We start from the raw sequence: 13,124 nt of genomic DNA, 5'->3' as shown, positions 1-13,124 counted from the left end.
TAGACAAGTGGGCAGAAAACAACAGAATGCAGTTCAACAAGGAGAAATGCAAAGTGCTGCACCTAGGGAGGAAGAATGTCCAGCACACCTACAGCCTAGGGAATGACCTGCTGGGTGGCATGGAAGTGGAAAGGGATCTTGGAGTCCTAGTGGACTCCAAAATGAACATGAGTCGGCAGTATGACGAAGCCATCAGAAAAGCCAATGGCACTTTATCGTGCATCAGCAGATGCATGATGAACAGAACCAAGGAGGTGATACTTCCCCTCTATAGGGCGTTGGTCAGACCGCAGTGGGAGTACTGCGTGCAATTCTGGGCGCCACACTTCAAGAAGGATGCGGATAACCTGGAGAGGGTCCAGAGAAGGGTAACTCGTATGGTCAAGGGCCTGCAGACCAAGCCCTACGAGGAGAGACTAGAGAAACTGGACCTTTTCAGCCTCCGCAAGAGAAGGTTGAGAGGCGACCTTGTGGCTGCCTATAAGTTCATCACGGGGGCACAGAAGGGAATTGGTGAGTATTTATTCACCAAGGCGCCCCCGGGGGTTACAAGAAACAATGGCCACAAGCTAGCAGACAGCAGATTTAGATTGGACATTAGGAAGAACTTCTTCACAGTTCGAGTGGCCAGGGTCTGGAACGGGCTCCCAAGGGAGGTGGTGCTCTCCCCTACCCTGGGGGTCTTCAAGAGGAGGTTAGATGAGTATCTAGCTGGGGTCATCGAGACCCAGCACTCTTTTTCCTGCCTATGCAGGGGGTCGGACCCGATGATCTATTGAGGTCCCTTCCGGCCCTAACATCTAACACCTAACATCTAACACCTAACACCCAGGAGGCCAGCCCAGGGATGGCACCACCTGCCCTCGCAAGCTCTAGCTCCTCCCCAGAGGGGGCCCCTGCCTAGGCAGCCAGGCACTGCACCCCTGCACCCCAGGACACTGTCTGGAGCTACATGACATTGCTGCCAGCAGGGACAGACTTAGGACATGAGGCACGCCTTGCACACCCCCCACAGTAAGCCCTTCACTGAAAGGTGGACCCTCCCTTCCCTGTCTGCCTTGGCTTAGCTTCTCCTGGTCCCTGGAGTTTCTCCCCACAGCATGCAAGAAAGTAGGAGGCAGTGCAAAACTTAACTGAGCAATCTATGCCCCCTGAGCTAGGAGTGGCCTGCAGGGCACAGGCACCCCTGCAAATGGAGAGAATAAAGTGCTTTCCAGAAACTATCCACAGTAAGCATGGTGCTGGGGGTGTGCGGTGAGGCTAGGAGCCGTGGCTGGCCATCCAAGTGGCCTACAGAAGGGAGTACAGGAGCAACTGGTCTGCCAGCATCTCTCACAGCTGTTGCCCTGGTCACCGCTGCTGGGTATGCCTGTGGCTCACCTGGGACCTTGGTGGTGGGGGCCTGTCACTGCCACTGGTGCTCTTGGTGCCAGGTGTCCTCTGCCCACTGTGTCTCCTCAGCCTAAGCCTCGTGAAAGAACTCTGCCCGGGTCTCACAGATGTTAAGCAGCACACAAGCTGCAAGGATGACCTGAACTATGTTGACCTCCATGACCTCGAGGCAGGCAGTGAGGGTGCACCAGCGTCCCTTAAGGTGGAAAAAGGCACACTCCACCAGCTCACGTGTCTGGTTCAGGCACCCGTTGAAATGTGTCTGGAGGGGGTCCAGCTGGCCGATGTAGTGCTACATGAGCCAGGGGAGGACTAGATAGGTGGGGTCGCCAGTGAGGACTGGCAGGACTGCCACCTTGCCCAGCTGGAGGTCCAGCACCTGTGGTGTGTAGTGCCGCATGAGGACCTTCCTGGAGAGGTTCCTGAAGGACGCTGTCCGAAACAAGTATGCCGGCAACCTGAGGGCCAAACCCGACCAGGGCAAGGTCTTCAATGTGACCTTGAAGTGGGACTCCAGCAACCACTTCATGCCCAGCGGGAGCTTCACATGCTTTGCAGACTGGCGCTTCCTCCACCGTGCCCGCCTCAACTGCCTGCCTCTGAACGGGGCCGTCCACTTCGGCCACCGGGACAAGAGGTGCCGACAGCGCGGCTATGCGGCAGAGACCCTCCCCCACGTGCTGTGCAGCTGCAAGCCGCACGCCAGAGCCTGGCAGCTCCACCACAATGCTGTCCAGGACCGCCTGGTGAGGGCCATCCTGGCCACAGCGGGGGAGAGCTCCGCAAACCACACCGTCCCGGGCTGCAAGAGCCAGCTCCGTCCCGACCTCGTCATCACCAACAAGAAGGCCAAGAAGGTCATGATTGTGGACGTAACCATCCCCTTCAAGAACCGGTGCCAAGCCTTCACCGACGCCCGGGCTCGCAAGCGGGAGAAGTACGCCCCGCTGGCCGACATCCTGAGGGGCCGTTGCTACAACGTGACGGTTAACGCGCTTATCGTGGGAACGCTCGGCGCCTGGGACCCCAGCAACAAGAGCGTCCTGCGTGCCTGCCATGTCTCCTGCCGCTATGCCAAGCTGATGTGCTGCCTCATGGTGTCCAACACCATCCATTGGTCTCGCGACATCTATGTGGAACACATCACGGGCCACCGCCAGTACTCCGACCCCACCAGACGAACCGCTGCCAGACCGGACCCAGAGGGGACCGCCTGAACCCCACCTCTGCACCAGGCGGACCTTCATTTCAAGAGGATTCTTCAACTACGGATGACCCTGCTCCACCTGAAGAGGACGCCCGCAATGAGACTCTATATGGAGTGAGACACTTTTTCTTTGAACCACTTCTTCCACCATTGTGGACCATTGTAACGGGTTTGTATGTATCTATTGTCTTTTTCTCTCAGCGTCGGGAACCCACTCCCTCCCCTTCCCCCTTCCCCTGGGCTTAGCTGGCTAACATTGTATTTCCTGTAACCTAGTTGTGTTCCCTTCCTCATCCCCATCCTTCTATTGTTAGTCCCTCGCTCGGGTGCTATGTATTTCCCTACCGGCTTTGTCAGCTTTTTTGGATTCACAATCCTAAACATTTACTAATAAAAGTCAATCTGTTCTTCACCAGGGCTGGGAGGGCAGAGTTCCACAAGATGTGGGCATTGTGGGCACTGCTAGCCAAGCCAGCACTCACACTGGTGAAGGTGCCATGATGGTCAACAATGGCCTGCAGCTTGACCAAATGAAAGCCCTGCCAGTTGTAGTAAGGGCAGTTGGTGCAGGGCGGGCAGCTGACAGGGATATGGGTCCCACCCAGGGCCCCAGTGCACTGGGAGAAGCCCAGGGCACAGAACCCCACCACCACCTCCAGGGGGTCATGTACCCAGAGCAAGGTGTGCCCCAGCACGTCCTGGAGGGTGCCACAGACCCACCTCCTCGGTGGCTGCCTTGCCCATGTTGAAGAAGTGGCTGATGTAGCACAGGTTGGCAGGTGTGGCCAGCCTGAGCAGAGCAACAGCCAGCTGGATCTCTGCAGGGAGGAGCGGCTACATGGTGATGGCCTGCCTGCCTTCCCAGGTGTGGGTGGAGCTGATCAAAGAGCTCCTGGAAGGTGGCCCGGGTCATCCAAAAGGACTGCAGCCACTGCTCATCATTCCAGGTGTGCTGGATGACGTGCAGCACCAGACTTGGCTGGCCAGGCAGGCCCATAGGCAGCGGGGCTGGAGCCCCAGGAGCTCATGGATGGCACTGGTGGCAGCGTCCACATGTGCATCGTCACTGTTCCTGCTGGGGTCTGGGTAGCAGCCCAGGAGCTGGGTGTTGTCAGCATGGCAGGGGGCCTCAGACACAGTAATAAGCCTGGTCACACAACTACACACCACAGGGGGAAAGGCAGGGCTGAGACCAACCTGGGCCAGGTGGCGAAGCATGGCAAGCAGGGTGCCCAGGGTGTGTGCTGTTGCTCCCAGGGCCTGGGGTGGAGCAGCTATTGCACAGTGGGCATAGGCTCTGCAGACAGAGTTGGAGAGGGCTGTGCCAGCGTGCTGCAAACTACTCCGGGCCAAAAATGCAGGTGGCCAGGGAGCACCATGCAGGGCTGGCTTATAAAGAGGGTCTCTGGCCCCAGGCAGCTGTGGCTGGAGCCTCTGGCTCCCCTTGGCTGCTGCAGGGGGGTGGCAGAAGGCTGGGAGCAGGCTAGTGCCATGAGGAGAAGATCTGCTTCCAAATGGCCGCACATGTAGACGCTTGTCCAGAGTGGGTTTACTGTACAGTAAATTACTGCACAGTAAACCCATATAGTACAAATTTCATGTATAGATACTGACAGGCTCTTGAATGAGTTGTGTTGATCATTTTTCCTTACCCAAGACAATGGCCTGAAAAATGAGGTCACTGCAAGTGCTGGGACCAAAATCCTAAAGGCCAACCCTCAATGGGCATGTCTACATGTGCATTAATGTGCCTTAATTACAGTACATTAAGTTAGCACCCGTAATCAGCGCTACTGTGCAGTAAACTTTTAGTAAAATTTAGAGCATTAGTGCATTAGCACCACTCTTACCATGATGCGCTAACGCGCAGTAGCATTAGTCGACTGTGCTTCTAGCGTCTCGTGCAGACAAGCCCACTGTGATTAAAGGCCCAATGTGTGATAATTTAGTTGAGGAAAGCAGCTATACTTTTTCATAGTTTCATAGCAGGTAAGGTCGGAAGGAACCTGAGCAGATCATCAAGTCCAACCCCCTGCCATGGCAGGAAAGAGTACTGGGGTCAAACGACCCCAGCAAGGTGTTCATCTAGCCTCCTTTTAAAGACCCCCAGGGTAGGAGCCAGCACCACTTCTCTTGGAAGTTGGTTCCAGATCCTAGCTGCCCTGACAGTGAAGTAGCACCTCCTGATGTCTAGTCTGAATCTACCCTCTGCCAGCTTGTGACCGTTATTTCTTGTCACTCCTGGTAGTGCTTGGGGGAATAGGGACTCCCCCAATGCCTGATGGTCCCCTCTGACTAGTTTGTAAACGGCCACTAGATCCCCCCTTAGTCTTCTCTTGTGGAGGCTGAACAGGTTCAGCTCCCTTAGCCTCTCCTCATAGGGGGCCTGCCCTGTTGCCCCCTGATCATGCAGGCAGCCCTACTCTGGACCCTCTCCATGTTGTCCATATCCCTCCTGAAGTGCAGCGCCCAGAACTGGACACAGTACTGACCAGTGTCGCATAGAAGGGGAGGATCACCTCCTTGGACCTGCTTGAGATGCATCTGCGGATGCATGACAAGATATGGTTGGCCTTCCTGACCGTGTCCCCACACTGTCAGCCCATGTGCATTTTGGCATCAATAATGACACCAAGATCCTTTTCTGCCTCTGCACTGACAAGAAGGGAGTTCCCCAGCCTGTAGGTATGCTGCTGGTTCTTCCTCCCCAGGTGCAGTACCTTGCACTGGTCAGTGTTGAAACCCACCCTGTTCTCATCTGCCCACCCCTGTAACCTGCCTAGGTCCGATTGCAGCCTATTCCTCCCTTCTGGTGTGCCCACTTCCCCCGACATCTTAGTGTCATCTGTGAATTTGAACACCCCAAATATTCAGACAACATTACTGTTTAATTAACAGAGATGTGAACTATGGATATATATGCTAAATAACATATGGAAGGCTCTTGGTAAAATAAAATCATATGGTGGAACTGAATTAATTGCTTGGCATTCTATCAGGTCACAGAACACAACCAATCATTGTACTGCATACTGTGGCAGGGCACTTGTAGTACCTTCCACTTTAAGGGCTGGGCCAGGGAGGTGCAGGTGCCTGATGAAGGTGGCCATTTTAAGGCCCACCTCCCTGAGCTGAGGGCAGTTTGTGGTCAGCCTGCAGAGGAGAAACGCTGCTTTGCTGAGCTCTGTCAGGAACACCTTGGAGGTAAGGGTGAGGCTATAAGGCTGGCTTGGAGGCCTCACTGGTCCTAGGCATGACCTAAAACTGCACCCTACTGGGGCAGGAAGGCCTGATAGGGTTGCAGGTGGCGCAGCAGTCCCCATGTAAATGCCAGGAGCACACACCTCCCTAGTATAAGGTGGGTTGGGATGCCTTAACCTCAGCCCCCACCTTTGGGTGGGTTATATAATGCAGGGAAGGCCAGGTAAGCTTCCTGAAGTGCCTGAGCCTGCTGGGGTGAGTGAACCCATGCATGTTTTGTGAAGCACCTGAGCCAGGAATGGGGGACCCCTGATCTCTGAAAGCCAGGCAAGCAACTTAGACCTGACCCAAGGGACCCAACTGGCCCATGCTGGGGCCAGGACATAGAGAGGAGTCAAAAGGGCCATGGGCCCACTGTGAGGGATGCCCACAGAGCAAAGAAGCTCGGGATCCCAGCTGGCCTGAGATGGGGCCAGGGCCTAAGGGGGAGCCAAAGGTCCCAGAGAGGGAACCACAGCTAATGGTTGAAGGGTACAGCTGAGTTTAGCTGCCTGGGATGCCATCTGTGAGGCTTGGGTCACAGTGTAGGGGTGGAACAGAACTGCACATACCCCCCCAAACATTGGGGTTCAAAATGGGCAGCCTCCTGCCTAATTAGCATCTCAATACCATTACACCAAGGCATGGCAGGAGAATGAGGTGAGTGGCTGGCCCATAGACAGGAGGCAAGCTGCTACTTGCACCAGGTGTGAAAGCTTGCCTCATCACACATACAGACCAGTAAGTCTATGACTATGTTGAGCTTTTTCTTTAAATCTCCTATTACCACCTCCACTCACTGGTCACATCACCAGTGGAAGCCAATCTTTGATTGACTTTTGGTATTTTAGCATCACACAGTTTAGAGTTGTTTTAACAGAACTAGATAGCAGTGTATATTTACATAGTGTTATCATTGGTGGGTAGGGCTATGCAAAACATTGCTTTTTCAGGGCGCCTGCTGAGAGCAAAACATTTAAAAAAATCAAATCACTTTGATTTGATTTTTAATTTTTTTATATTTGACTCCCCCCTCCAAATTACTCTTTGTGTCTGAGCACTTTCAATAAAACCAAAAAAGTGGCACATGAAAGAAACAGTCAAATGAAATCATAAATCTGGCAGCAAGGATCTGTAACGGCACTGTCAAAACAAAGGCAGTACTTTATGACTGGAGAAGAGAAAATGAAGTGCCTATATTTAAGGAAGGGAAAAGAAAGTAATCTGATCAGTTACAAGCTCATTAAACTGATCTCAATAGCATACAGAGCCTTGGAACAAATTCTGAAAGGAAGAATGATTAGAATGATTAAGAAGATGGAGGCAAACAGAAATAAAATGAAAAATGCATTTAACAAAAATGGATTATACCAGACCAACCCAATCTCTTTGACAAGTTAACCATTTCTCTTTTAGAGAAGGGAAATGTGACATATTGAATTAAACTTCCTATTTGGCACCATTTCAGCTGGAAAAGATCAGAATCAGTACAAGAATAGTAAGATGGGTAAGAAACTGGCTCATATGGGTCTGAAAGCAGAACTACTGGTATAGATGGAGCTTACTGAAGGAAGCTGGTATGGAGCAGTCTTATTCAACTTATTCATTAATGATCTGAGTACAAAATGTAGGATTATGTTTATGAAGTTTTCAAACACCACAAAGTGTGAAGCATTGCCAAATGGAGCAGGATAAAAATATTATATATGAAGAAAAGAATCACCCTGACAAATTAAATAGTAGAAAAGGTGTAAAGTTTGAAAGTCCAAAATTATGCACTTGGGACTAACAACAATAATATTTTAAACAGCTGGGAACTCATGAGCTGGAAGCGACTCAGAAGGAGGAAAATCAATGAAGGATGATTAAAACACTGGTGCAATGCCACTATGAACCTGGCAAGTATCATGTATCTGGAATGTAACAGGCAAGGTATTTCCAGCAGAGATAGGAAGTATTAAAAGAGCATCCCTCTCTCTCTCTCTTTCTCCCTCTCCCCCCTCCCTCATCTATTGTATTCTAATTTCTCTCTCCATCTTATACTCTGCTTTCTGCACGTCCTTTCACAGCATCTGATGAAGTGAACTTGGGCTTACGAAAGCCTGTGTTCTCTCTCTCTATTATTTAATTAGTTTACAAAGGAGCATATCTACCCTGCCTTCAGGAAGTATTAAGACCACTTTACAATGCTCTGTTAAGACTCTGTCTGGCATATAGTGTACAACTTTAATAAATTATTCCAAGATAGGTAAATTCAAACTGGAACAGATACAGAGAAGGGTTACTAGAAAGACATGAGAAGCTATCATGTGAAAGGATGTGGCCAAGTTCTCTATAACTGCACCATGGATTGGACACCAAGTACGGAGACAGGTTCTTAAACTTAGGGATAATATTGGCACAAGAACAAAAAAGTATAAAACTACCTATGAATGAATTTAGGTAGGAAATTATAAGAAAACTCCTAACTGGAATAAGTTTCTGAACAGCCATCTAGGATGTGCAGTGGAAGCAAGAAACCTAACTGGTTTCAAGACGGAGCCAAGTAAGTTTATAAAAGATTACATGACAAGATAGCAAGCAACTGAACTTGATGACTCGGTAAGTTCCTTTCAGTCCTGTTTCCTAGATTCCCACACAGACCAGCATTCACATGTGGTACTGCTACACCTTTTGCCCAAAACCTAGGGTTTGGGCACTCTCATGGAATGTGGAAGATGTGATTCAATTTCTCCTCTGTATGAGCTGATTTGAACCTGCACCACCCACAGAATCAAAGAGTGGATTTGAACCAAGTTTTCTACCTCTCAAAGACAGTGACCCAATCACTAGGCTATAGAGGCCCTCAGGCCTCATACAGACATTTTCTCCAAGGAGAGTCAGATTTCCCAGGAAAAACCTCAAGCGTACAGATGTTTAGGCATTTTCTCCCATGGTAAAAATGACCATTTGAGGATAAAAATGGGAACAACTAGGGTTAAATCACTCCCAGGAGAGTTTTTCCTGGGAGAGTGAATATCTGTACATGCAGTGGCTTGTCTAAGAGAACCTAGCCCTCCAACATTCCCCCCTCACTCCCAGGAAGACAGCATGTCCCTCACTGGACTCTGCTGCTCTAACGCAGAGCAGAACATGCCCCCTTCACAATCCTTACAATGTATTGCAGGGAAACACAAGTTGACCATGGGCAGTCTGGGTCAGCCAACTGGAGCTGCCTTATGCACCACTGCCACCTGTTGCCAGGCAAACTAAGGAAGCCTGCAAAGCATGATGAGATGCTCCCCATGGCTACAGTGTCAGCACTACAAGCTCTTCACTCTTCTGAACCTCAGCAGTTGAATGTCTGTACATGCAGTTCTGGGTAAGTTCCTCTGCCAGAACAAACTTGGGATAATGCTCCCAGATTAGTTGACTGTGTGTATGCAGCCTCAGTCTCACCCCAGCTAAATGAATGTTTAAGAAGTCTATGCAAAATGTAAGTGTTGGCAAAAGAAATTCAGAGCAACCCAACACAGGATCCCCCATAGTCTGGTTGGCCACAGCACTGTTCTGGGGTCAGTGATGTTCTTTCTGTTCCTGTCGCTGCAAGGTTTGAAAGTTGGTCTTCCAGGTCAGTGCTCTAACCCACATCACTAAAGGAGGCAAAAGGAGGTTGTGGTTCTTCCTCTGGGACTTGTGTGAATCTGGCTGCTTGTTTCCTTGGCTTTTATTAAATACTTAAAGTAAAATTGTTTTGGAAATGTCAAGATTTCAGTACTTCCAGAATACTGACATTTTGAAAGAAATGCTGACCTTTCCAAAATGTTTTGTAACTTTTATTGTAGCTGCAATATTTCATAAAATTCATCCTGAAACCTCATGGTTTTTAGGGGATAATTGATTTACTTGCTGGAATGAATGACTATCTTTTTCTATTTAAAAGGAGAGGATAGAGGTCAAATAAATTGTTTGTTCTTTTGGTTTTGATCAACTTTTTAAAAATGCAAGGAAAAGACCAGTAGATATGTTAAGGATATGTGCTCTGTTTCTTTAAAATGGAAGCAGGAAGCCAGCTGGTTGGGCTGAGAAGATTCTACACCCTTCTGCCTCTTCATAGAGTAGGCTTATAAACCTCTCACTTGGCTTTATACCCTTGATACAGCCATGCCTATTTGTACAATTCCATTTGTGGTATGAATGCTTGTACACCAAAAAGTAATACTTTTGTGTTTGTGAGGGTAGTCAGTGTTTCCAATTTCCCTTCAACAGGGAAATATATGGTTTCAATGTCTGATGGACAGGACCTTATGGCCTTATTGCAGATGCATCAAAATCCATAACATGATGCAGCTGGCTGGGATTCACAACTAATTCTCTGGGTTTCAATTTCTTAGAAGAATAATAAATCTAAATCAGATGATGTCCATCAAGGCAGAGAACCATGTGAATCATTAAGGGTCAAATACAGTTGCAAAAGCAAAATAAGATGGGACTTCTGTACTTTGCTTTAATCCACAGTAAAGTTCCCAGTTCTGTTTGTCAAAGTGTTACAGTCTCACACAGCAGGTTTTGAAAGGTTCTGAATCTCATTTAATTGAACTCAGCATCTCTAGCTATAGCTCCCTCCCTCACTGTGATTGATTATTCTCAATGAGAGATACTCCATCCATAGACCAGTCCAGTCTTTATCAAGATAATACAGAAATCTAATGCTCTTTCCAGACATCTCCACAAATGCTGACTTCCAACCAACTCCTAAAGTCAAACTGGTGACCTTTCTCATTTATTCCACAATTCTGATGCATGTGCACTTCACTTTGGCAGAGTTCAGTTTGCCCAAACACAACAAATTGGTGCAAAAGAAAATTAAAAATCAAAGATAATATTATTTTGCATTTAATTTTTGTTGACAGTAAGCCCTAAAGGCTGTCAGGCTCTACAACATTAACTTACATTGAGTTTTGATTGTGCAAAGCTGGTTAGTTAACTTTATTTTTCTTTTATAAAAGATCTACTATAACTACACATGAACAGGTTCAGTTTTTTGGCCTGGGACTTAAGCTTTTAGGGATTTTTTTACATCTTAAGAACTACTCCAAAAATCTCAAGACTCTCAGCACAGCTGCAGGTGCTATGATCTCAGGCAGCCCAAACACACAATTTCCTTCCCTTTTAGCAAAATATTATGTTAGATAATGTAATGGCTACAGTCTAGGAAACCTGGTTAACTTAATAAGAGCAGCACTATAATGCCAGACATTTATGTTGTTTAATTTAATACAAAGCACCAAAAGACAGAAAGGGACATTTTATTGCCTCTTGCAGCAATCTAAAATGGTTTTATTGAAACTGGAGGTCGGCAACCAACTTTGCTACTGTTTTGTTACAAGTTCTACAGCAGCTACCTGCTTCTAATGCAGGATGATTGGCAAAAGTGTTGTGCCCAAAACTGCTGTGGAGAGGGTTGCACCCTAAAGCTGCACAAGACAAACATGAAATTCATTTAACTGAAAATATAAAGGTGCTAGAGAAGCAGAATGACAAAAGCAAACTTCTTAAGCTATCATATTGCAATAAATTAAAAAAAAATCTGTATTCCATCCAAGACAGACAAAACTGCCAGTATTTTTAAAATGTCACCTAAAAGATCATGACACAAATCTGGGAGAACAAAGACATAAGAAGAATAGAAGATTGTTATTGAAGTCGTTACCCTCATCACTGGGGAAACCTTCCTTATATCAAATATAAGTAGAAATACTTTTCAGTGGGTGTGTCTACATGCAGTAGTAGCCTATTCTACTGCATATTAAAATGTCACATCAAAAACAGTGCTAATATGCTAATACATAGTAGAATTAGTCTACTGCGCATTAAGTGTCACTAAAAAGACATTCAAGGCATTCAGTTTTGCTACTGCACATTAGGGGCAGCCTAATGCACCTTTATGTAGTACCTCATATTAGAGGTATGAAACTTAATGCACAGTAGCAAAAGCACATTAGTGAACATGTAGATGTGTTCAGTTGACTAACTTTAATGCCCTGGAAACAAATATCAAAAAGCCTATGTCCCCGGGACACCGGTTTAGCAGAGGGGGACACCGGGGCTATGGGGGAACCCCAGGCCAAAATAGAAGAGGAAGAAAGCCCCTACTTACCATTTGCAGGGGCCTGGAGTGGGGGAGCGCACGCGGGAAAACCGCCTGTGCAGTTCATTAGCCGCGCCCATATTCAGTTGGGGCCAGGTGACAACAGCAGGGGACACCACCTGGTGGAAATAAAGAGAAACCCCGAGGGCACTGGGGGTGGGAAGGCTACCAGAGAGCCTGCAGGAGGACCTGCGGCAAGCAGCGCACGCCTGCGGCGGCTGACTGTCCGGGACGGCAAAAGCAGCTGCTGCTGCAGCTGCGGCAGCAAAGCCGGCGAGGGAGCCGGCAGCGGCAGAAAAGCCAGCAAAGGAGCCGGCAGTGAAGGAGTGTAGGGGAGGTCAGAGCCCTGTGAGTGCCTGCCGAGAGGCGTCACGACCCTGGAGGCTCCCTCCAAGGAGACCCCCTCCACTGAGGAGCCATCCAAAGTCGTGGCAGACGAGTTAAGGGGGTCTCCTGACATCAGCCAAGGTACCCTCTGGGGCCCCCCCGCAGGTCCGAGACTAACCAGATCAACTACCTGGGCAAAGGCTGCTCGGGAATGCCTATTAGAGCGCAGGCGGGCACAGCCTACATTTGTTTTCCAATGCTGACTCATAAGACCCAAAGCACACATTTATCAAATGCAGAAAAAGGCCAATAAAGACGGACTATAACATTGCATTGTTCTCTATCCCTTTCACAACCTAGAAGGCCTGGCTATCTATTAAAATCAATGATTTCTAAAGTGGATTTTTGAAACCAAACATACAGTAAGTTGCAGTTTTAAGAGCATCGCTTAAGAGTGAAAATGAAACAGAACACTTTGTTAAAATAAATATTTGCTTTCATAACTGATAAACTGAAGCATTTTTTTCACCTGAATAGAATTTGTCCCTCTCAATTTCTTCTGTTTGGTCATCCCTCTCCTATTTGCCCAATTCCATGAATGACTCTAAAAAGAGCCCCTGTAGGGTGGAGACTCTGCACTTTTGCTTCCTTTGCTCTGGGATAAATAAGAACGTTCTGGTTTCCAGAGCTGTTGGTTGAGTACCTTTTAGCAGCACTGTAGTCACATTTAGAAAAATATTTATCCAAAACAAAAGCTTGTTATTCTAGCAGACTGAAACGCTCAAAGCTATAATTCTAATTGATGAAATGGGTCCAAATAGCTGATTG

At 48.1% G+C, this 13,124-nt stretch overlaps 1 protein-coding gene across 4 annotated transcripts in view; it reads right to left on the bottom strand.

Moving 5' to 3' along the window:
• The window catches only part of LRRC20 (leucine rich repeat containing 20), a 189,621-nt gene that overhangs the window by 6,483 nt on the left and 170,014 nt on the right, over window positions 1-13,124 (bottom strand). The window contains exon 5 of one of the 4 annotated variants that reach the window (XM_059729913.1): window positions 12,021-12,088. The exons of the other annotated variants lie outside the window; for them this stretch is intronic. Coding sequence (XP_059585896.1) covers window positions 12,036-12,088 — 53 coding nt within the window. The 3' untranslated portion in view covers window positions 12,021-12,035. Of the gene's footprint in view, window positions 1-12,020; window positions 12,089-13,124 lie in introns of those variants that run through there. 4 annotated transcript variants of the gene reach the window in all.

This window comes from Alligator mississippiensis, chromosome 6 (assembly GCF_030867095.1).
Source record: "Alligator mississippiensis isolate rAllMis1 chromosome 6, rAllMis1, whole genome shotgun sequence".
In the NCBI taxonomy this organism is placed as follows: Eukaryota; Metazoa; Chordata; order Crocodylia; family Alligatoridae; genus Alligator; species Alligator mississippiensis.
This window is presented reverse-complemented; position numbering and strand designations above follow the sequence as displayed.